Raw genomic sequence first — 26,418 nt, 5'->3', positions numbered from 1 at the left:
TAGGATTCTATGAAAAAAATGTATGAAATGAAAATTAAATGAAATGTATGCATTCACTACTGTAAGTCGCTCTGGATAAGAGCGTCTGCTAAATGACTAAAATGTAATGTAAAATGTAGATTTAATTTTGGATTGGAGATGCTTAATGTGAGTCTGGAAGGAGAGTTTACAGTGTAACCAGACACCCAGGTATTTGTAGTTGTCCACGTATTCTAAGTCAGAGCTGTCCGGAGTAGTGATGCTGGACGGGCGAGCAGGTGCGGGCAGTGATCGATTGAATAGCATGCATTTAGTTTTACCTGCGTTTAAGAGCAGTTGGAGGCCACGGAAGGAGAGTTGTATGGCATTGAAGCTCATCTGGAGGTTAGTTAACACAGTGTCCAAAGAGGGGCCAGAAGTATACAGAATGGTGTTGTCTGCGTAGAGGTGGATCAGAGAATCACCAGCAGCAAGAGCAACATCATTGATGTATACAGAGAAGAGAGTCGGCCCGAGAATTGAGCCCTGTGTCACACCCATAGAGACTGCCAGAGGTACGAACAACAGGCCCTCCGATTTGACACACTGAACTCTATCAGAGAAGTAGTTGGTGAACCAGGCAAGGCAGTCATTTGAGAAACCAAGGCTGTCGAGTCTGCCAATAAGAATGTGGTGATTGACAGAGTCGAAAGCATTGGCCAGGTCGATGAATACGGCTGCACAGTAATGTCTCTTATCGATGGCAGTTATGATGTCGTATGATGTCACCCATGACCAGCTCTGAAACCAGATTGCATAGCGGAGAAGGTACGGTGGGATTCGAAATGGTCGGTAATCTGTTTGTTAACTTGGCTTTCGAAGACCTTAGAAAGACAGGGTAGGATAGATATAGGTCTGTAGCAGTTTGGGTCTAGAGTGTCTCCCCCTTTGAAGAGGGGGATGACCGCGGCAGCTTTCCAATCTAAAACAGGGAGTGTATGTGTAAACCTGTCTATGGTAAAACCCACAGCATGCAGTGTTAAGGAAAAGGAACAGAGTTATTCAGGGGTTAATGTAGATACAGTAGATGATGTAATAACCTGGGGATTAATGTTACTGTAGATTATCATCAGTACTCATGGTTAACCTTCTGTTCAAACCATCCTATTACAGTAAATATTACACTAGATGCGAGGGAGGTATTCAATAGAAAGTGGCTCATTTAACTGTGTGAGCCTGGTAGAAGAGTAATATGAACTTTGATAAAAATCTAATTTTGGTTCCATTTCATCCCTTAGCCTCTTTGAAAAGCTATACAGAATGACGGCCCTATGGTAATTGTAGTCCAAAGGGATAAAAACCTCAACTCTGAAATGAGAGGGGAAATAAAGGTATAGAGAACCACAGTAAAAAGGTTTAGTGAAGTGGATGAAATGAGAGTTTCAGAGTTTTAACTCTTTAAATAAAACATGTGAGTGAGTATAGGGAGGCTCTGAGGCGGTGGTTCATTGAAACGGAGGTAGTGAAACTGAAACAGTAGCGCTACTGTCACTAGACAACCTTTTACATAACAACACACAATCTCTCTTTTCCCTGTGAGCAAAGCACAGCACAGGACAGTGAAACAGGCTCTGTAGAAAGACAGGAGCACCAAGATATCTGGAAATAGAACAAGTAAGACAAACGCTTTCTCATCTGACAGTTGAAATGCTATAAAAACAGAATTCTCCACTTTGAAATGTACACTGTGGGGTTCCATTGCAGAAAACGTAATAATTATTGCTTTTTCAACACATTTTGAGATTCTAGATTGGTGGCTATACGCTTTCTGTTGTAACCCAAATGCCAATACTGGTATTTTATGCAGTGTTTATTTAGACTGTGTGTGTGCGTGTGTGTGCGTGTTTATTCATGTATGTGTGCACGTATGTGTGCAAGTGTGTGTGTCTGTGTTATACAGCATTGTGCACAGCAGGGTGGGTCCGTAAACACATGTCACACAAGATGTCCTCAGGAGAAGATGGATGGGCATGGTCACCCAGAATAGCCTGCTAGTCACTCACTGCTTCCTGAGGCGAGACGCACAGCGGCTAAATATGATTACCAGCACACAGCGTAAATGCATCACAAAACACACCTGCCAAACATGAATAAAATGAGATCATGGATGCAGGAAGGGCTAGACAATGACAACAAACACTCACTCTTACCTGTCTCATTTGCTCTCTCCCACTGTTCCTGTGTGTGTGCGTACGTGTGCACTTACATGTGTGTGCATGTGTGTATGTGTGTGTGTGTGTTTGCCACCACAGAGCCCAATAAAGACATCCAGAAGTTGCTGAAGCCTTCCAGCTCAGGGGACCTTTCCAAGGAGTTGTACCACAACCCAATGGGGGAAGAGGAGGGAGGGGTTCCAGGACACACCGCTGGCCTGCTGCACGTCACCGAGAGGAGACGTGAGTACCGGGGTAAGGGGAGCGATGGAGGAGTGGTGGATGGATGGATGGATGGATAGAAAAAAGGAATGGGGGAGGATGGGAGGATAGTAATTAAGGGATGGCTAAAGGATGGTAGTGGGATGGCATTTTGGATGGAATTTTAACAATATAATATGGCTAGTAAGCCAAAATAAAAAAAACCTGTAGGGTTCTACACAGAACCTTTAGATTGAGAAGAGTTCTTTATAGAACCAACCAAGGGTTGTAACCATAGCGGAACCCTTTTAAAAAAAAGTTTCTATAAAGAACCATGCTCATAAGGTTCTAAGTGGAACCTGCATGGTGCTATAAAGAACCCTTTCCTAAGGTTTCATATAGAACCATTACAAAAAATGATATATACAGTAGCAACAAAAAAGGACCTTTCTCAATCTCAAGGTTCTTTGTTGAACCATAGCGTGGTTTTTATTCTGGTTTACTAGCCATATTATATTGTTAAAATTCCATTATTCTGGTTTACTAGCCATATTATATTGTTAAAATTCCATTGCAGTTATTATTGTGTTTTATTAACAAGTTAAATCAGGTGTGCCAGCTCTGGAATGGCTGTGGGTCCCTGAGGAGATTATTGATAACTACTGATTTAGTCAATCATTCTGAATTGACACAAGGCCATATGTGAATCTTTCACAAGACAACATCACTGGCCGTAGTCATAAATAATATTTAATAGCGTAACACAACAGATTAGAACAACTGGAATTACACCCTCACTCAAAAAAGATCCCAAAAAGAGCTGTGAATAAACCACGCCCCAAAATATTTGAATGAGCCGCCGCACATACATTTTAATTATCACTCAAATAAAATAAAATTGAGCTGCAAAGAACCATTGAAAGGCTCAAAGGGTTCTTTGGGTCAGGATGGTTCCATATAGAACCATCCCCCTTCCCATAGAACCCTTGAGAAACCTTCATTTTTATTGTGGTAAGAGGTGGGTCATTTTTTTTGTTTGACGTTGTGGCACAGGTGTACACTGTGGTCAGATCATCACTTCCTCTGGGGTTAAATTGAGATACATTGCACCCATCTTCCCAGTTCCACTAACCCGACTTCCACCTTGTCCTGTACCCATCCCCACTTCCAATCCCCCAGCTAAAAGGCATCATTGTGTGTCTGTCCCCCCACAGAGGGAGCCCTGTGTCACTGTATCTATCTACACCAGGCCCAGGGCTGAGCCAGAGGCCACAGACACGCACACACAGACACACAGACAGACACAGGCCTCACAAGGAAGTCTTTATCTACCCAACGACTAAACACCCATTCAGGGAGACTGCCACTACAGCCCAGGATCTGTGTCCTTCTGTCTTAATGAGACACCTGGGGCACAGTTACCCTACAGACAGAGAGGGAAACCCTTAAGTTACATCATAAAACTAGTACATTTATTTTATACAACAGTTTATGTATTGTGGGCAGCGAATAACAATTGGATAAAGTTGTTAATAGCCCTTTTGCTGAGTTTGGCTGGACCCAATGACTTTATGTTACCTCTAGATAAGGTCAAGTCCAGTTTACTGGCTCTGAGCCAGCCAAGCATCACACTATGCACTATAACCAATCCTACTGAGACACAGTGGAAGCCCCTGTTAAAGCCTGAGTGTATGAGAGTGTTTGGGAATCATTATAGCCTCATTACAGGCTGTTTGTTGAGACTGGCTGATCTATACTGTGCTCATTGTTTTGCTAAAGGGGGAGACCCTTACAACTGTCTTTCTAGCTTACCCCGTCACCCCCCTCGATCCTCATTATAGGCTGCTCTGGCTAGGCTAATGATCAGTGAGCCATGGGGTGGCTGGGGGGCCTTGGGGGGGGGTCAGATACAGAGGCATTCTACTTTTTGATGGAGCCCCCAGTCTCTCCACCGCTCCCCTCAGCCAGACTACTGCTATTGACAGCCCAGCCTACCAGGCAATTATCTCAGTCTTCACTAAGGCAGATTACCCCTCTTCTCCCTCATCTTTCTCTCCCCAGATTTGTTATCCCAAACTCTTTCTTATCTCTCACTCGCTCTCAATTTTTCTTTCCAATTGAGTTTGTCCGTTCCTGTTTTCCATTACATGTATACTCTTCCCTCTCCCCTTATCTTACGTTCTATTACATTTTCAATATACAGTACATCCTGGCAGAGAGGAGAGACAGACAGACAGACAGACAGACAGACAGACAGACAGACAGACAGACAGACAGACAGACAGACAGACAGACAGACAGACAGACAGACAGACAGACAGACAGACAGACAGACAGACAGACAGACAGACAGACAGACAGACAGACAGACAGACAGACAGACAGACAGAGCCCTTCACGCTCTGTTCTCTCTGTGGTTGTACTCAGGGATCTGTCTGTCTGTCTGTCTGTCTGTCTGTCTGTCTGTCTGTCTGTCTGTCTGTCTGTCTGTCTGTCTGTCTGTCTCTCCTCTCTGCCAGGATGTACTGTATATTGAAAGTGAGAGAAGGTAGAGACGAGAGAAGAAGGGAAAATAACAATAACAAGGAAATACCTGAGGCTGCATTTAAGAAGGGGTCAAAAGCCAAAGAAAGAGCCAAAGTCATTTCTAAGTCCTCTTTATTTTTTCTAATTTTCAATTTGTAACCGTCAGCCAAAAACAGCAGGAGGGGTCAGGACAACAAGGACAAGTGGTTGGTTGGTTTGTGTGTGTGTGTGTGCTTCACACGTAGGCTACTGCTTAGTATCCTTTAAACAGCTGCCATACAAGTCTAATGTATGAATGACACCTTTCCTTCTCAATGTGAATGTACTATGGGTCTAGTCTCGCCAATGGGCTCCCAGAGAGACACTTAATGGGTTGAGAAAGAGCAACAACCGTTTCTCTCCATCTCTCTCACCAACCTTGCTGGGAGGGAAAATGTGTTACTGATCAATTATTCAAGGAGAAGTGGGGGTGGGAGAAGACAGGAGAGGAGGAGTAGAGGAGGGGTTAGAGGAGAGTAGAGGAGGGGTAGAGGAAATAAATTAACAAAGGGGACTGGGATGACTGTAACTAGTTTAGAGAGAGAAAAAAAAGAGCTATAGGAGGTGGAATTTATTTATAACCCCTTTCTGTCTTCATCTCCCCTCCCTCCCTCTCTCTCCTAACTAATTTTAACTACTTCTCTTCCATCCATCCCTCCTCTCTCTCTTTCTCTCCCTTCCTCTCTCCTTCTCTTGCTGGGAGATTCAAAGAGGCAGACAGCCGTGGGCAAGCCTATTCCGGGCCTCTGGGGAGAACTCATCCAGTAGAAGCTATTCTCACAGTCTGATCTTAGTCCGTCCGTCCGTCCCCCGTCCGCCCCCCCCCCCCCCCCCCCACACATACACACACACACACACACACACACACACACTGTACCCGACATTCCTCTTCCGTATTCACACTTTCCCTCCATCCCTCAATACATTCTTAAACCAAAATAATTTTCTCAGGGAGGGGTTGCACCTGACGCAAGCCCTGAGGGTGTGTCGGCTTAGAGGACTGATGAAGTAGAATATAGTATGGGGGTATTAGAGTAGGACAGCACCCCCCATATAATAGATTTTGTAGATGTATTAAAATATGCATGGGCACATTTCATTATCCAGCTTGCTCATGGTCTAGTCTAATGGTAAATCATGACCCTTTAACCTTGTGTTATCTCTGAGTGAGGCTAACATCATGCTGTTACGCCTGACAGACTAGGGTAATGCCGTTTATTAGAGTCGTAACGTGGGTGACCGGACCAGCATATATATCTGGTGAGGTAGTTGAAGAGACTGGCCTGCACAGATTTAATGGCTCTGCTTACAGTTATTTACAATCACTAGGACCCATTTCTCAATACTTAGGTCACTTTTCAAAACTCTTCACACAGTGAGCACAACAGCAGTCTATGTGGGCTGAACTGTGGATCATTTTTCATTGCTTTGGCACAAAATGCATTCAATGACTACGTCTTTCAAATTTCATGAATGAATTTCTCACCCACCAAAACTCTATGTACCTACAGGCCAATTTGCACATTTACATACTCTTTTCAAAACTGTTAAACTTAAGTTCAAAACCTAACTTAACACAAAATTGAATAAGACAGCAATATGCTGCATTTCTACAGTAATACCGTATTTAAATATATTCCAAATCTAAAAAATGAAATACTATCAAAACAATTAGACCAACCACAGCTGATTCCCATTGTAGCTGAACACCTACCCAGGTGTTAGTCTTTCAATTACATTACCATCTATACAAAAGGGGACATCTTAGGAATAATGCTGTACTGTAATATAAACATGGACCCAGACAGAGATAGAGAAGTGGCTGACAGAGGAAGAAGCGTGGCTGGGAGAGGGAGAGGAGTACATATGCATGGTGGAAGAAGACTGAGAGGAAGATCAAGAGCTGTAGTCTGAGATGAGATTAGGGCTACTATAATTGATCATGTAATAAATCATGGTCTATCAATGAGAGAGGCTGGTCTGAGAGTGCAGCCAAATCTGCAACGCTCAACAGTGGCATCTATTGTGAGAAATTTCCGGCAAAACAACAGGTAAGATGTGCATTCTGCAAGGGCATCTGACTGAACTGCACATTACAGAAGTAAATTGAGCAAAGCCTCCAAACCCACTTGTGTGTAATTGTTTTTGTATTTCTGCTTAGGACCCAACGGTTACCTCCCACAGGCAGGAGAGGTAGGATTTTCACTGCTGTGCAGGAAACTGCAATCGTTTATATGGTCATCAGAAACAATGGCATAAAACTCACAGAGATTCGGGACAGTGTTGGCAGACAACATTACATTTGGAAATATTCACAATGTAAGCATAACAACTATTTCTAGAGTCCTGAAACAACATCAAGTCAGGATGAAGCAGTTGTACGCTGTCCCCTTTGAGAGGAACTCTGAACGAGTCAAGCAACTCAGGAACCAATAAGTCCAGGTAAGAGGACTATAGAATACACAACTGGTTTTGAACAAAACCAAGCAGAGACACACAATGGCATGTTTTAGGTATAATGTAAACTACTGTAATAGCCTAACTCTTATGTTGTCTTGTGGATTTATTTTAGAGAGTCATGGAGATTGAAGCCAGGCAAACACCCCACATATTCATCTTTGTGGATGAGGCTGGTTTCAACGAGGAAGGAATGTGTTTGGGAAAAGAGCCACAGTGGATGTCCCGGGCCAGAGGGGTGCCAACATCACAATGTGTACAGCAATATCCTCTGATGGATTGCTGTTTAACAAACCGCTAATTGGGCCATACAAAACCGAGTGTCTCATTTAATTCCTGGGTGACCTCTATGGAAGTGTTGTGCCAGGTGAGGAAAGGGTTGCAGTGAAGCGAAATCGGCCAACGTTTGTAATTGTATGGGACAATTTGGCATATTCACCACTCCCGTGCAGTCACAGAGTAGTTTGCAGCCCATCCTAGGATGGTGTCACTTTTCCTCCCACCTTACTCTCCATTCCTCAACCCCATGGAGGAATTATGATCAAATGTCCCTCCTGGACGCAGTGAATGCTGGATGCCTGGACATTTCTGCAGAAGATTGCCAGGGATGGACCAGGCATGACAAAATATTCTTTCCTAGGTGTACTGCCCAAGATGACATAAGATGTGATGTGAATGAGAACCTGTGGCCAAATGTTGAAGACAGGGTTGACAAGCAAATCAAAATCAAATCAAATCAAATGTATTTGTCATATACACATGGTTAGCAGGTGTTAATGCAAGTGTAGCGAAATGCTTGTGCTTCTAGTTCCGACCATGCAGTAATATCTAACAAGTAATATAACCTAACAATTCACAACAACTACATTATACACACAAGTGTAAAGGAATGAATACGAATATGTACATACAAATATATAAATGAGTGATGGCCGAACGGCGTAGGCAAGATGCAGTAGATGGTATAGGGTACAGTATATACATATGAGATGAGTAATGTAGGGTATGAAAACATAAAGCGGCATTGTTTAAAGTGGCTAGTGATACATTACATCAAGATGGCAAGATGCAGTAGATGGTATAGAGTACAGTATATACATATGAGATGAGTAATGTAGGGTATGAGAACATTATATAAAGTGGTATTGTTTAAAGTGGCTAGTGATACATTTAATTACATCAAGATGGCAAGATGCAGTAGATGGTATAGCGTACAGTATATACATATGAGATGAGTAATGTAGGGTAAGATGAGTAATGTAGGGTAAGCATTGCTACTGTCTCTGTATTGGTAGATGGTGTATATACAAATTATTGTATTTTGGAATCTCTCAATGCCAAAAAATGACATTAAACATATTGAGTCATATTGCATCATGTCTGATTCATTCCTGTAACATATACTGCAGTGAATTCTAAACAGTAGAGAGGTTTCATTCTTGTTTTGTAAAGAAATTTAACAATAGAAAACATTGTGTAATGCTACCTGTTGTTAGTGATGTTCAGGTCGTTGTTTTATGAGTGACAGTGTGCTTGTTGGGTGACAACCTTTGCTAGTGTTATGGAAGAATGAGTTGATTTGAGACATGTATGAAGTGTTTTGGGAGTTTTAGTGCATTTTGGATGTGAAATTAACTGCTGTGCCAAGCTAAAAGTTGGTTTGAAGAACTGTGTGAAGAATTTGGAAAAAGTGACTTAAGTATTGAGAAATCGGTCCTAGCGATTGTAAAACAAACTGCAATACGGTCGTGTCCAATTCAATTCCCTGTGTACCGTGTTTGCGCTAGGCTAGTCAAACCATTTCACACCATTATACCTAATTGACCTTATAAGCCCATGTCATCCACGCTGGTAAATATTGCTACATTAATGCATGTCACAACCAGCTAAATACTAAAGATTGTTTACAGAGATGGGCTTTTTTTGATGCAGTGCATCTGAAGCATGGTAAATGGATTCCGTTGATTAATAATATATTTATTTTATATAGCGCTTTTCAAACAATCTCGCTTCAAAAAAATATAAAAAATAATTCAGGGAGCTGGCAGTTCATGGAGCGCTTCATCAGGCAGCTCCGTCTCTGAAGTTCAAATCTACTCCTCCTGTGGGTAGGCTGGAACAGATCCACCGCCCAAAAGTGTAGCACTCACCTGGGTGTAAGCACCTGAGTAACCACCACACCTCAGCAGTAATCAGCAACAGCCTCCTACGAGGCGAGCCTCTGTCATCCCCTCACACCACAGTCTACATACTTCCGGAAACCAGGTGGAACAAACAGCCGGTGAATCATTCAAATTTAGATTGGCTAAGTGAACCAGCAGGCCTGTAGAGATTTGCTCTAAGGGAGGAAACAGCTAGCACACCATGGAGACAGAGCTCTTGACATCCCATAATGCTAATCAGGCCTTTATCACTGCATATGGTTCAGCTGATGCTGTGGAGTTCAGTTAACCCCTCAGACACACACTGACTGACCCGCAGTCTCCCCATCTGTACAGAGATCTGTACAGCAGGCTAGCCCAAAGCCCTAGGGAGGTAGAAGTTGCCCTTAACCAAAGATTGAGGATCAGCTTAACCTCCCCAAATCCTGGCCTTCACCATTAAGGTTGGATAATGTAAAACTAACCTTAGATCAGTGTCAAGTGGCAACTTCCTCCCATTCAGTGAGGGAGGAGTAGTGCAATGGGGCAGCCTGAGCCTCCCACGTCGTTAAATGAGTGGCTCATTAAGCGAAGGTGAGAAAGGAGTGTCTGTTTCTCTGTCTCTGATCCTCCACGGCTGCAGTTGTCTCATTAGAAGACTTTAAACGACAGCGGAATGTCAACCCGCAATATCTTTACCTTCCTCTCCTCTCAACTCTCTCCTCACTGGCGTTCCTCTCATCTTTACTGTCTCCCACTCCTTCTCCTCTACTCTCTCGTTCTACTTGTCCCCTCACATCTCCTCTCATGGGAGCTAGTGTCTGGAACACACAGGCAGATGTAATCAGTATTTATACTGTCTGTGGACAGGTCTGGTACAGAGGAACAAGACAATAGAGATTGATGGTGGATTTTTTATTGTACTTTTCTGCAAGTACTGTACAAAATGTCTCTTGTTGTAGACGTGTGTTGTTGTGAGTAGCAGGGTATCCCAGGCAAAGCAAGGCCACCACTCACTGTAAGAGCCAAAGGTATACAGAGTTTGGCAAACCATCATCCATGTTGGCACCAAGCATTCAGTGACAATAATACTGTAATCCACAGAAGGGCTTACTAGGAAGAGCTTCCAAATTCAAGGTGGAAAGGAGTTGGAGCAGAGATTGATTTATTTGAGCTCACTTTAATCCATTGTCAGGACAATTGTAAAATTCAATTGGCTGGGAACTTCTAGCACCCAATGAAATTCTCAGTCTCAAATCGTCAGTGTAACTCTGCCCATGTTTCCTCACAATGTGTGAAATACAGCAGCGCCACCACCAGGATTATGATTTAGCATGATTATCAACTCTCTCTGACTTATAATCATATGGTTAAAGGTTTTTATCTTCTTAAATCAATGTCTGTGCTATATTTATCAGGAGAGTGAGAGAACAGCGAGAGAATGGAGCTGTGCAGCAGCGGAACAAAGGAGTGTTGAGGAGAGGGCTGTGATCCACCCTGTGGCAGTATTCTGCCTGGCTGGTAGAGAGAAATTAGCTGGGAAACGGTATCCTTAAAAACCATCCACCCCCGCTCTCTCTCTATGCTCAGACACAGCTATATACACCCACTCACAAGCCAAATATACTGGAAAAGTGTTCACAGAGATATGCCTCCACAGCACATACATAAACACACACACATACATGAAGTACATACAGTCCTTTACTATTAACACCACATAGAGCACACGGTCAGCTGTTATGCCTCACCCATGATCGCTAAAGAGTGCCAGCTCCACCCAGCCCAAAGCATTGTGTCAGACAAGCATGGGGCTGTAACACTCCATAGATGCTTAGCAAAGCATGAGTGACGCAAATATACATTTAACTGCCATACTGCATGAATGCTGCCAGTGTGGAATGTTGGGACTGTCATGGTCTTATTTTAACGTGAATAAAAACGGTACATGTTAACGGCACAGTCGTGCCGCTCTGGTGTATCAATAGACATTGGAGCAGGGTCTGGGGTATCGGTGACTTTTGGAATCAAGAACAGGTGCCATACACTCAGGACAGAGGGCGAGGAGAAGGAACAGTCTAACCATGTTGTTTTAATACCCTCTATTTCTAGCTTTCTGGCCCTTGTCCTGATGCTCCAGTCAAACATTGGCTGTTAAGATTGGCATCATTCTGACACAGAGACCCAAATCTCTTCCAAAGGACAGTTCAGCACACAAAGCCAAGCTGTCTCTCTGTGAAACAGATAAAAGAGAGCCTTTCTTTTTATCTTTCTATTACAGTATGGCACAGAGCATCAACACAACACGAGAGATAACTTCCATACCAGGGGTACTGAGAATGAGAGGGAGGGTCAGGAGGGTGTGGAGGGTTGTGTATGTGTGTGTGGGGGAGGGGGTGTTCTGGGTGAGTTGTGTAGACAGCATTGAGTTGTAGTGAGATATTACACATCTACTGGGTTATTATTGAGTTTATCATAAAACCCACCAGCTGCTCCATATTAGTCTGTAACGGCCGTCATATGAAATGGACTAAGGCGCAGCGGGTTGAGTGCTCATTTAAACTTTTATTTAGAACACTAAATAAACAAAACAAGAAAACATACGAACTAACAGTATTGCAGGCTAACACAGCAGTGCAACAACAACTTCCCACCAGGGACAGGTGAAAACAGGGCTACCTAAGTATGACTCTCAATCAGCAACAACGATGTACAGCTGTTCCTGATTGAGAGCCATACCAGGCCAACACAAAGAAATACACAACATAGATAGAGCATAGAAATACACAACATAGAACATAACCAAAACCCCGGAATACTCTAAACAAACACCCCTCTACATAAACACATATATCAACAAACCCTGAACCACATAAAACAAACACCCCCCTGCCACGTCCTGACCAAACTACAATAACAAATAACCCCTTTACTGGTCAGGATGTGACACAGTCCATAACTATGACCTTACTAATTTCCTGTCTCTCTGACCCCGCAGAGCCTCTGAGCAGCGTGTCCTCCCTGGAGGTGCACTTTGACCTCCTGGACCTGACAGAGCTAACCGACATGTCTGACCAGGAGCTGGCTGAGGTGTTCGCTGACTCTGATGAGGAGAACCACAACGAGTCCCCAGCAGGTTAGACCATTTTCAGATACTCAAGATACTCAGATGGCCGCCTCGCTTCGCGTTCCTAGGAAACTATGCAGTATTTTTTATTTTTTATGTGTTATTTCTTATATTGTTACCCCAGGAAATCTTAGGTTTTATTACATACAGTCGGGAGGAACTATTGGATATAAGATCAACGTCAACTTATCAACATTACGACCAGGAATACGACTTTCCCGAAGAAGATCCTCTGTTTGGTCCACCACCCAGGACAATGGATCAGATCCCAGCCGGCGACCCAAAACAACGGCGCCGCAGAAGGGGCAGACGGAGCGGTCTTCTGGTCAGGCTCCGTAGACGGGCACATCGCGCACCGCTCCCGAGTTTACTACTCACCAACGTCCAGTCTCTTGACAACAAGGTAGACGAAATCCGAGCAAGGGTTGCCTTCCAGAGAGACATCAGAGATTGTAACGTTCTTTGTTTCACGGAAACATGGCTCACTCGGGATACGTCATCAGAGTCGGTACAGCCACCTGGTTTCTCCATGCATCGCGCCAACAGAAACAAACATCTCTCTGGTAAGAAGAAGGGTGGGGGTGTATGCCTTATGACTAACAAGACGTGGTGTGATCATAACAACATACAGGAACTCAAGTCCTTTCGTTCACCTGACCTAGAATTCCTTACAATCAAATGCCGACCGCATTATCTACCAAGAGAATTCTCTTCGATCATAGTCACAGTCGTGTATATCCCCCCCCAAGCAGACACATCGACGGCCCTGAAAGAACTTCATTTGACTCTATGTAAACTGGAAACCACATATCCTGAGGCTGCATTTAGGCTAATCTGAAAACAAGGCTCCCTAAATTCTATCAGCATATCGAATGCGCAACCCGGGCTGGCAAAACCCTGGATCATTGTTATTCTAACTTACGCGACGCATATAAAGCCCTCCTGTCACAACTTCCGCCGAAGTCGGTCCCTCTCCTAGTTCAGGCAGCATTCGGCGGTCGACGTCACCGGCCTTCTAGCCATCGCCGATCCACCTTTCATTTTCCAATGGTTTTGTCTTGTCTTCCTTCACACCTGGTTTCAATTCCATCAATTACATGTTGTGTATTTAACCCTCTGTTCCCCCCATGTCCTTGTCCAGAATTGTTTCTTGTAGTGCTTGTGTACGTTATGCTGGTGGATACCGGGTTTTGTTTGACCCATTCATTTGATTGTTCTGTTTACGGTGGTTTTTATGTTTAGTAAACGACACCGTTGTAAATCAGTTTTCGCTCTCCTGCGCCTGACTTTTCTGCCGCCAGTACGCACCACATTACACCTCCCCCGCCCTCCTTTTCGGAAAATCTGACCACGACTCCATTTTGTTGCTCCCAGCCTATAGACAGAAACTAAAACAGGAAGCGCCCATGCTCAGGTCTGTTCAACGCTGGTCCAACCAATTGGATTCCACGCTTCAAGATTGCTTCGATCACGTGGACTGGGATATGTTCCGCATAGCGTCGGACAATAACATTGATGAATACACTGATTCGGTGAGCGAGTTTATTAGCAAGTGCATCGGTGATGTTGTACCCAGAGCGTCTATTAAAACATTCCCCAACCAGAAACCGTGGATTGATGGCAGCAGGGCAAGGTGACCGGAAACATGACCGAATACAAACAGTGCAGCTATTCCTTCCGCAAGGCAATCAAACAAGCTAAGCGTCAGTATATAGACAAAGTAGTCGCAATTCAACGGCTCAGACACGAGAGGAATGTGGCAGGGTCTACAGTCAATCATGGACTACAAAAGGAAAACCAGCCCCATCGTGGACCACGATGTCTTGCTCCCAGACAAACAAAACAACTTCTTTGCTCGCTTTGAGGACAATACAGTGCCATTGACACGGCCCGCTACCAAAACCTGTGGGCTCTCCTTCACTGCAGCCAACGTGAGTAAGACATTTAAACGTGTTAACCCTCGCAAAGCTGCCGGCCCAGACGGCATCCCCAGCCACCTCCTCAGAGCATGCGCAGACCAGCTGGCTGGTGTGTTTACGGACATATTCAATCAATCCTTATCTCAGTCTGCTGTTCCCACATACTTCAAGTGGGCCACCATTGTTCCTGTTCCCAAGAAAGCTAAGGTAACTGAGCTAAATGACTATCTCCCCGTAGCACTCACTTCTGTCATCTTGAAGTGCTTTGAGAGACTAGTCAAGGGCCATATCACCTCCACCCTACCTGACACCCTAGACCCACTCCAATTTGCTTACAGCCCCAATAGGTCCACAGATGACGCAATCGCAATCACACTGCACACTTCCCTAACCCATCTGGACAAGAGGAATACCTATGTAAGAATGCTGTTCATCGACTACAGCTCAGCATTTAACACCATAGTACCCTCCAAACTCGTCATTAAGCTCGAGACCCTGGGTCTCGACCCCGCCCTGTGCAACTGGGTCCTGGACTTCCTGACGGGCCGCCCCCAAGTGGTGAGGTTAGGTAACAACATCTCCACCCCACTAATCCTCAACACTGGGGCCCCACAAGGGTGCGTTCTCAGCCCTCTCCTGTACTCCCTGTTCACCCATGACTACGTGGCCATGCACGCCTCCAACTCAATCATCAAGTTTGCAGACGACACTACAGTGGTAGGCTTGATTACCAACAATGACGAGACGGCCTACAGGGAGTAGGTGAGGGCCCCCGGAGTGTGGTGTCAGGAAAATAACCTCACACTCAATGTCAACAAAACAAAGGAGATGATCTTGGACTTCAGGAAATAGCAGAGGGAGCAGCCCCCTATCCACATCAACGGGACAGTAGTGGAGAAGGTGGAAAGTTTTAAGTTCCTCTGCGTACACATCACGGACAAACTGAAATGGTCCACCCACACAGACAGCGGGGTGAAGAAGGCTCAGCAGCGCCTCTTCAACCTCAGGAGGCTGAAGAAATTTGGCACTCACAAACTTTTACAGATGCACAATCGAGATCATCCTGTCGGGCTGTATCACCGCCTGGTACGGCAACTGCTCCGCCCACAACCGTAAGGCTCTCCAGAGGGTAGTGAGGTCTGCACAATGCATCACCGGGGGCAAACTACCTGCCCTACACCACTTGATGTCACAGGAAGGCCAAAAAGATCATCAAGTACAACAGCCACTGCCTGTTCACCCCGCTATCATCCAGAAGGCGAGGTCAGTACAGGTGCATCAAAGCGGGGACCGAGAGACTGAAAAACAGCTTCTATCTCAAGGCCATCAGACTGTTAAACAGCCATCACTAACATTGAGTGGCTGCTGCCAACATACTGACTCATCTCTAGCCACTTTAATAATGAAAAAAAATGGATGTAATAAATGTATCACTAGCCACTTTAAACAATGTCACTTTATTTAATGTTTACATACCCTACATTACTCATCTCATATATATATACTGTACTCTATACCATCTACTGCATCTTGCCTATGCCGTTCGGCCATCGCTCATTCATATATTTGTGAAATTGTTAGGTTAGATTACTTGTTAGATATTACTGCATGGTCGGAACTAGAAACACAAGCATTTCGCTACACTCGCATTAACATCTGCTAACCATGTGTATGTGACAAATAAAATCTGATTAATCATTCTACTCATTTTTTTTAAACCTTTATTTAACTAGGCAAGTCCGTTAAGAACAAATTCTTATTTACAATGACAGCATAGGAACAGTGGGTTAACTTCCTTGTTCAGGGGCAGAACGTCAGAGTTTTACCTTGGGGAGTCGATCTAGCAATCTTTCGGTAACTGGCCCATTGCTCTAACCACTAGGCTACCAGCCGCCCAATTCATTAACCATTGAATGGTGGATTTGACAACCCTCTTTTTCTCCAACCAAGACAACCCTAGTGTGATGGACTGGCTGAAACATTGTCTTTTTTCGCCTTGAGAGAACCATTACCCAAATTGAATTGCCTCCTACTTGGTTGAACACAGTTGGATGTTAGAGTGTATGTTTTGCTCTCTGCAGGAGACAAAACAGAAACACTATCTCTGTTTACTCTGTTCTCCCTCTAAAAACTCTGTCCACTAGACAGACTCATTTACATATCACTCCATTCTGTAGCATACGACCCCATTACATCAAAATCTAAAAGGTTTAGCTGATCACAAATGTGTGTGTGTGTGTGTGCAGAGGGTCTGTAGAGCAATGAGCACTCTAATAAAAAGCTTACAATTGTGTTCTCTTTGGCTGCAGGGAAAGGGACACATGGGAGAACCCAATAAAACTGCAGCAGCACATTGGATTGAACATTCCTCTGAATTCTTACTGTAATTCAAGCAGTTCTCTATATTTTGTGATAATGACCAAGATACAGCATATTCCTGTTATGCGTCTCTGGGAGATTCTCATTTCAGTTTGTGTCCATGTCAATGTTGATAGTTATTGGCACCAGATCCCAGGCTGGGTGTCTGATACAGCACAATAGACTACCGTAGCATAGCTCTAATTAGCATTAGTTAGAGGGGAGTCTGATTAACCTGTGATCAGGCCCAGCAAACCGGCAACCAGAGGAAACAGGAAATCCATCCCATGTATTATTTATGATCCATAGCCCCATGTTTCCTGCTGAGACGGAGAATGATCCTCATGGAGCTCCACATCATCACTCCATTCAGCTGCTTTACGCTCACACTCTCACCTCATCTCTATTAAGAAGAGATATGCGTGACTTGGGAACGGTACTAAGATGTTTACTTTACAATACACCTGTTCTAAACTCATGTACGTTCTCAGCATGGGGAACCACAGAGAGCTATGTTCAGCTCTATGTGTGGGATATTAAAATAACCTTACAAAGGTGCACTTTAAGAAATACAGCAATCTTGCTTAGATATCACCCACGCTCCTTCTCCTTATTGCCCCCAGGATTGAACCGTGCCAATTTATCACATTACTCCCCATAAAAAGGCATTGCGTTGCTCCCTTGTCTGACCTTAGCCCGTAAGTCAGGGGTTCCAAACTTTTATGGCCCACGACCACATTTTGATACTGGAAGATTTTCGTGACCCCCAACCATGTGAAAAAAAATTATGTAATTAACAGCCAATGTTAACTTTTTTATTTGGGGCTATGGCAGTCAATTGAAAACATTCTAACAGTATTTTTGATTGTCTTCTCAACTCACCATCACATACTTTTTATGTGGGGCTATGACAGTCAACTGCAAATGAGTCTGACATAATGTATCTTTTCTCACCACCACTAATGAGATGGTTGTACCTGATGCACGTTTTCGCGTCGGAGCTTCTCAAAGTCCGGGGACACGTTCGATAGTGCGCACCTCATATCTGCTGTCGCATCCAACCTGGACCGATATTTGGTTTTAATGCAGACGAGAGCACTGAATGCAGCTTCATACAGATATAAGCTGGCAAAGGGTACCATGAGTTTCATGGTGCTTTTAAGACAACTGGGAACTCAGTCAAATAATGATGTCAGTGATCTTCAGGAAAGTCGGAGCTCTAAGAGGCCCGAGTTCCAAAGTTGGATGACCATTCAAAACGATTTTTTCAGTCGGAGATAGTTTTTTTCAGAGTTCCCAGTTCTCTTGAATGCACTGAAGTCAGAAGTCAGAAATTGCTGAGTTCCCAGTTGTTTTGAATGCGGCATTAATGTCAGAGGGAGACAGCAGAGTATTCCCTTTGAGTTAGGAACCAAAACTCCTCTGTAGTGATCTATGAATGACAGCTCAATCAGCTATTCGATTTCACTTACCAGCATGTCAATTGACCCAGGATCACAGTCAAATGGATTGGGAAGTAGGTGCCAAAGTGCTCTTCCAAGCGTTGGAGGTGAGCAGTCATCACTCGTGTGGGACACTTACTGATGCTGTTTTCTGTTAGAAACATGCACAGCTGAGGGAAGGGGGCATGGTTCACTTTTGAATGACTCTCTCCAATAAGAATCCTTTCCTATGAATCCACTGATTCGGTCACTCATCTGTAGGTTTTTGTATTTCCCCTGCATGCTTGTGTACAGTTTCCCAAATACGTATGTTACACAGGCAAGGAGACACATTTTATTTTCATTACACAGAAAGTCAACCAAGTCTGTTTTTTTACATCCATTGTGAATGACAACAGTTCCTCTCTAATGAAAAAAATCTTTCCAACACTCCCCCTTGATAACCACCAAACGTCGGTGTGAAATAGAACATTGTCATGCTCTGATCCCATATCTCCACATAGTTTTGCCAACAGGCGTGAGTGCAGTGGATGTGGTTTGATATAGTTTACAATCAAAGTTACCTGCTGCAGTATATCTCTGAGTTCTGTAATCAGCTTTTTTGCCCCCAATTGCTCTCGGTGTGTCATACAATGCGTCCATATGGCAGAGGGAGACATTCATAACTAGAGTGTGACGGCCTGCCTGCCGTCCTGCCATAGATGGAGCCCCATCTGTGCAAAAGCCCACCATTTGATCCCAGGGAATCAGTTTTTCATCAATATAGCCACACAGCACACTGAACATCCCCTGTGTCGTTTCATGCTCGGGAATCATGAGACAGAACAGTATGTCCTCGTGAATAGCATCCCCCGACATGTACAGCGAACAGAAGTCAATGCATGGGCATCTCGGCCTTCACAACTAACGTCCATTTGGAGAGCATAAACTGGGGAGTTTTTGAGTCGTTCAGTCAGAGTTTCCTCTTGTTTGCTAGAGATAGCATCAATTCTTTGTTTAACAGTGTTTTCTGACAAAGGTATTGATGTGAGTTTCTGTGCCTCTGCCTCCCCACACATTGTTTTCGCCATATCAATAGCGGACGGTAATATCAATGTCTCTGCAGTAGTGTGTGGTTTCATAGCATAGCGGGCCTAGCCATTCACCGTGGGAACCATTCAAGTGCAACGGTGAAGTGCAGCCTATTCACATGATCTAAGGGAACTCTCTGGTTGAATTGAATATTTGAATAATTTTCATTTACATTTTTAAGGTTAACCACATTTCAATGATTTTGAGACACAAAGACGTTGTTATAATATATAAATATACTTGCCGGGATTTTGGAAATTCTCCCGCGACCCCATTTTCATATCAGGCAACCCCATACGGGGTCGCAACACTTAGCTTGGGAACCGCTGCCGTAAGTGCATGCATGTATCTACACAGCCTTAATGTATCTCTGTTTCTCTGTCATACACACACACACACATACATAAACACACACACACACACACACACACACACACACACACACACACACACACACACACACACACACACACACACACACACACACACACACACACACACACACACACACACACACACACACACACACACACAGACACACACACACATAAACACACACACAACTCAGGCTGCTTTAATCACTGCATTGTGCTGTACCCCATAACCTCCTCCTAGATTATAATTCCACTGAGGGGGAGGAGGAGGGGGCACCTGACTAGGTAGATCAGTGTGCTGGGGACCCCTAGTGACAGATAGAGAGATGAAGAGAGAGGCGGGAGGCGGGGAGGGGAGAAAGGGAGGGAGAGGGAGCATTAAAAAAGGGGAGCGGCAGAAATAGAGGGAGAGAAGGAGCATTAAAAAAAGAGAGCGAGAGAGGGAGAAACATGAAATAGAAATACATGAGAGGTGGTGATTTTCCCTCCACCCCAGCAAGGTTTCCCATTTCTCCACAAGAGACTTATGGCTCCCTGAGCTCCAGTGAATATGCCAGATATCCTGGTCCTGACGGCAGGACCTCACCACAGGGCTCGTATAAACCAACCACAGCTGCTGCTACCGGAGCAACACAGCCATAAAACTCACAGGGAGAACAACAGACTGTCCCCAGCCATCCAGCTATAGCCTCTGATATAGTGCAGCAGTTTTACTGACGAATCGGACAATAAAAAGCCCAGCAGGAGGAATAAGCAGCGTCGTGTGATGACCATAATCTCACTCAGAGGGGTGTTACTGTCGATGAGGTCAGGGACCGTGCGGTGATTTTAAGTGTCGTATTAAGACCTATGGCTGGTGAAAGGGAGTCAGGACTAGGGTACTAAGATAGCAGAGTGGTGGTAAATGTGATCAAAACATATTGTCCCACTGTGTAATACAGACCCTGATAAAAGTGTTTATTTTCACATCCATACAGTGCATTCAGAAAGTATGCAGACCCCTTGACCTGTTCCATATTTTTTTGTCACAGCCTTACTTTAAAATGGATTAAACTATTTTTTTCTTCATCAATCTACACACAATATCCCATAATGATGAAGTGTAAACAGGTTTTTCGAAATTTTGGCAAATGAATATAAAAAAAGACGGAAATACCTTACTTATTTACATAAGTATTCAGACTCTTTGCGATGAGACTCCAAAATTGAGTGCATCGGTGCATCCTGTTTCCATTGATTATCCTTGAGATGTTTCTACAACTTGATTGGAGTCCACCTGTAGTAAATAATACTGATTGGACATGATTTGGAAAGGCACACACCTGTCTATATAAGGTCCCACAGTTGACAGGGCATGTCAGAGCAAAACCAAGACATGAGGTTGAAGAAATGGTCCGTAGTGCTCAGAGACAGGATTGTGTAGAGGCACAGATCTGGGGAAGGGTACCAAAAAATGTCTGCAGCATTGAAGGTCCCCAAGAACACAGTGGCCTCCATCATTCTTAAATGGAAGTTGTTTGGAACCACCAAGACTCTTCCTAGAGCTGGCCGCCCAACCAAACTGAGAAATCGGGGGAGAAGGTTCTTGGTCAGGGAGGTGACCAAGAACCCGATGGTCACTCTGACAGAGCTCCAGAGTTCCTCTGTGGAGAGAGAATAACCTTCCAGAAGGACAACCATCTCTGCAATCAGGCCTTTATGGTAGAGTGGCCAGATGGAAGCCACTCCTCAGTGAAAGGCACATGACAGCCCATTTGGAGTTTTCCAAAAGGCACCTAAAGGACTCTCAGACCATGAGAAACAAGATTCTCTGCTCTGATGAAACCAAAATTGAACTCTTTGGCCTGAATGCAAAGCATCACATCTGGAGGAAACCTGGCACCATCCCTACAGTGAGCTCCAGAGTTCCTCTGTGGAGACTAGTCAGTGGCAGGGACTGGGAGACTAGTCAGGATTGAGGGAAAGATGAACGGAGCAAAGTACAGAGAGATCCTTGATGAAAACCTGCTCCAGAGCGCTCAGGACCTCAGACTGGGGAGAAGGTTCACCTTCCAACAGGACAACACTCCTAAGCACACAGACAAGACAACGCAGGAGCGGCTACGGGACAAGTCTCTGAATGTCCTTGAGTGGCCCAGCCAGAGCCCGGACTTGAACCTGATCGAAAATCTCTGGAGAGACCTGAAAATAGCTGTGCAGCGATTCTCCCCATCCAACCTGACAAAGCTTGAGAGGATCTGCAGAGAAGAATGGGAGAAACTCCGCAAATTCAGGTGTGCCAAGCTTGTAGCGTCATACCCAAGAAGACCCTGGCTGTAAACGGTGCCAAAGGTACTTCAACAAAGTACTGAGTAAAGGGTCTGAATACTTATTTGAATGTGATATACCTGTTTTTGCTTTGTCATTATGGGGTATTGTGTGTAGATTTATGAGAGGGAAAAACAATTTAATCAATTTTAGAGTAAGGCTGTAATATAACAAAATGTGGAAAAAGTCAAGGTGTCTGAATACTTTCCGAATGCACTGTATGTAACTGTATGTATGCCCCTTTACATTATGTTGAATTGGATAAAGTTGGTCTTCCTCCACTGTGATCTATCTGCATTCAGTAGATGTATGCTGGTATGCTGGTTTGCATCTTATCTTTATTGCCAAGTAGCTTGAAGTGCTTTGTCATTGGCTGGTGTTCTCTATTTCCCACTCATAGATCAGACAGTGACTCTGGGGATCTCTGACTCACTCCAGCAGTGGCACGCTGTGCTCAGATATGAGTGTGTTTTGTGTTCGGACTCAAGACGGGATACAGACATTTAACATTTACATTTAAGTCATTTAGCAGACGCTCTTATCCAGAGCGACTTACAAATTGGTGCATTCACCTTAATATCCAGTGGAACAACCACTTTACAATAGTGCATCTAAATATTTTAAGGGGGGGGGTTAGAAGGATTACTTTATCCTATCCCAGGTATTCCTTGAAGAGGTGGGGTTTCAGGTGTCTCCGGAAGGTGGTGATTGACTCCGCTGTCCTGGCGTCGTGAGGGAGCTTGTTCCACCATTGGGGTGCCAGAGCAGCGAACAGTTTTGACTGGGCTGAGCGGGAACTGTGCTTCCTCAGAGGTAGGGAGGCGAGCAGGCCAGAGGTGGATGAACGGAGTGCCCTTGTTTGGGTGTAGGGCCTGATCAGAGCCTGAAGGTACGGAGGTGCCGTTCCCCTCACAGCTCCGTAGGCAAGCACCATGGTCTTGTAGCGGATGCGAGCTTCGACTGGAAGCCAGTGGAGAGAGCGGAGGAGCGGGGTGACGTGAGAGAACTTGGGAAGGTTGAACACCAGACGGGCTGCGGCGTTCTGGATGAGTTGTAGGGGTTTAATGGCACAGGCAGGGAGCCCAGCCAGCAGCGAGTTGCAATAATCCAGACGGGAGATGACAAGTGCCTGGATTAGGACCTGCGCCGCTTCCTGTGTGAGGCAGGGTCGTACTCTGCGAATGTTGTAGAGCATGAACCTACAGGATCGGGTCACCGCCTTGATGTTGGTGGAGAACGACAAGGTGTTGTCCAGGGTCACGCCAAGGCTCTTAGCACTCTGGGAGGAGGACACAAGGGAGTTGTCAACCGTGATGGCGAGATCATGGAACGGGCAGTCCTTCCCCGGGAGGAAGAGCAGCTCCGTCTTGCCGAGGTTCAGCTTGAGGTGGTGATCCGTCATCCACACTGATATGTCTGCCAGACATGCAGAGATGCGATTCGCCACCTGGTTGTCCGAAGGGGGAAAGGAGAAGATTAATTGTGTGTCATCTGCATAGCAATGATATGAGAGACCATGTGAGGATATGACAGAGCCAAGTGACTTGGTGTATAGCGAGAATAGGAGTGGGCCAAGAACAGAGCCCTGGGGGACACCAGTGGTGAGAGCACGTGGTGCGGAGACAGATTCTCGCCACGCCACCTGGTAGGAGCGACCTGTCAGGTAGGACGCAATACAAGCGTGGGCGGCGCCGGAGATGCCCAGCTCGGAGAGGGTGGAGAGGAGGATCTGATGGTTCACGGTATCAAAGGCAGCAGATAGGTCTAGAAGGATGAGAGCAGAGGAGAGAGAGTTAGCTTTAGCAGTGCGGAGAGCCTCCGTGACACAGAGAAGAGCAGTCTCAGTTGAATGCCCAGTCTTGAAACCTGACTGATTAGGATCAAGAAGGTCATTCTGAGAGAGATAGCAAGAGAGCTGGCCAAGGACGGCGCGTTCAAGAGTTTTGGAGAGAAAGGAAAGAAGGGATACTGGTCTGTAGTTGTTGACATCGGAGGGATCGAGTGTAGGTTTTTTCAGAAGGGGTGCAACTCTCGCTCTCTTGAAGACGGAAGGGACGTAGCCAGCGGTCAAGGATGAGTTGATGAGCGAGGTGAGGTAGGGGAGAAGGTCTCCGGAAATGGTCTGGAGAAGAGAGGAGGGGATAGGGTCAAGTGGGCAGGTTGTTGGGCGGCCGGCCGTCACAAGACGCGAGATTTCATCTGGAGAGAGAGGGGAGAAAGAGGTCAAAGCACAGGGTAGGGCAGTGTGAGCAGTACCAGCAGTGTCGTTTGACTTAGCAAACGAGGATCGGATGTCGTCAACCTTCTTTTCAAAATGGTTGACGAAGTCATCCGCAGAGAGGGAGGAGGGGGGGGGGGGGGGAGGAGGATTCAGAAGGGAGGAGAAGGTAGCAAAGAGCTTCCTAGGGTTAGAGGCAGATGCTTGGAGTTTAGAGTGGTAGAAAGTGGCTTTAGCAGCAGAGACAGAAGAGGAAAATGTAGAGAGGAGGGAGTGAAAGGATGCCAGGTCCGCAGGGAGGCGAGTTTTCCTCCATTTCCGCTCGGCTGCCCGGAGCCCTGTTCTGTGAGCTCGCAGTGAGTCGTCGAGCCACGGAGCAGGAGGGGAGGACCGAGCCGGCCTGGAGGATAGGGGACAGAGGAAATCAAAGGATGCAGAGAGGGAGGAGAGGAGGGTTGAGGAGGCAGAATCAGGAGATAGGTTGGAGAAGGTTTGAGCAGAGGGAAGAGATGATAGGATGGAAGAGGAGAGAGTAGCGGGAGAGAGAGAGCGAAGGTTGGGACGGCGCAATACCATCCGAGTAGGGGCAGAGTGAGAAGTGTTGGATGAGAGCGAGAGGGAAAAGGATACAAGGTAGTGGTCGGAGACTTGGAGGGGAGTTGCGATGAGATTAGTGGAAGAACAGCATCTAGTAAAGATGAGGTCAAGCGTATTGCCTGCCTTGTGAGTAGGGGGGGAAGGTGAGAGGGTGAGGTCGAAAGAGGAGAGGAGTGGAAAGAAGGAGGCAGAGAGGAATGAGTCGAAGGTAGACGTGGGGAGGTTAAAGTCACCCAGAACTGTGAGAGGTGAGCCATCCTCAGGAAAGGAACTTATCAAGGCGTCAAGCTCATTGATGAACTCTCCAAGGGAACCTGGAGGGCGATAAATGATAAGGATGTTAAGCTTGAAAGGGCTGGTAACTGTGACAGCATGGAATTCAAATGAGGAGATAGACAGATGGGTCAGGGGAGAAAGAGAGAATGTCCACTTGGGAGAGATGAGGATTCCAGTGCCACCACCCCGCTGGCTCGATGCTCTAGGGGTATGCGAGAACACGTAGTCAGACGAGGAGAGAGCAGTAGGAGTAGCAGTGTTATCTGTGGTAATCCATGTTTCCGTCAGCGCCAGGAAGTCTAGGGACTGGAGGGTAGCATAGGCTGAGATGAACTCAGCCTTGTTGGCCGCAGACCGGCAGTTCCAGAGGCTGCCGGAGACCTGGAACTCCACGTGGGTCGTGCGCGCTGGGACCACCAGGTTAGAGTGGCAGCGGCCACGCGGTGTGGAGCGTTTGTATGGCCTGTGCAGAGGAGAGAGGACAGGGATAGACAGACACATAGTAGACAAGCTACAGAAGAGGCTACGCTAATGCAAATGAGATTGGAATGACAAGTGGACTACACGTCTCGAATGTTCAGGAAGTTAAGCTTACGTTGCAAAAATCTTATTGACTAAAATGATACAGTACTGCTGGCTGGTGGAGTAGGCTAGCTAGCAGTGGCTGCGTTGTTGACTTTGAACGTGTAGCTGGCTAGGTAACCTCGGTGGTTTCAGTACTACACCTTGTCATGATACAAAGCAACTTTGTAGCTAGCTAGCTAACATAACACTAATCAAGACGTTCCTTGTAGTGTATTTAGTTTCAACAATGCTGCTCGTCGGTAATAGTAGGCTGGGTTAGGAAAAATGGCGTCGCGGGGGACGGAAATAGCTGGCTAGCTAACCTCGATGGCTGGCTAGCTAGCTAACAATTATCAAGCTATGACAAAGACAACTAAGTAGCTAGCTAGGTAACACTGCACTAGTCAAATCGTTCCGTTGTAAAGTATTAGTATCTACAGCGCTGCTAGTCGGTAACGGTTGGCTAGCTGGCAGTGGGTTAATGATGACTAGGTGTGTTGAGTAAGTCTGGCGCCGCGTCGCGGCTGGCTAGCTCACCTCGATAATACTCAAACTCAAACTACACAATTATCTTAGAATTATCTTAGATACAGAGACAGCAAAGACAACTATGTAGCTGGCTAACTAACA

The 26,418-nt window shown here is 45.4% G+C and overlaps 1 protein-coding gene across 2 annotated transcripts in view; it reads left to right on the top strand.

The window, feature by feature from the left end:
• The window catches only part of LOC106562278 (dysbindin domain-containing protein 1-like), a 38,826-nt gene that overhangs the window by 5,531 nt on the left and 6,877 nt on the right, over positions 1-26,418 (top strand). The window contains exons 2-3 of one of the 2 annotated variants that reach the window (XM_014127049.3): positions 2,271-2,426; positions 12,534-12,671. In XM_014127049.3, coding sequence (XP_013982524.1) covers positions 2,271-2,426; positions 12,534-12,671 — 294 coding nt within the window. The remainder of the gene's footprint in view (positions 1-2,270; positions 2,427-12,533; positions 12,672-26,418) is intronic. The other variant, XM_014127050.3, reaches the window with a different exon arrangement.

This window comes from Salmo salar, chromosome 11 (assembly GCF_965601325.2).
Source record: "Salmo salar chromosome 11, fSalSal1, whole genome shotgun sequence".
NCBI classification, from domain to species: domain Eukaryota; kingdom Metazoa; phylum Chordata; class Actinopteri; order Salmoniformes; family Salmonidae; genus Salmo; species Salmo salar.
This window is presented reverse-complemented; position numbering and strand designations above follow the sequence as displayed.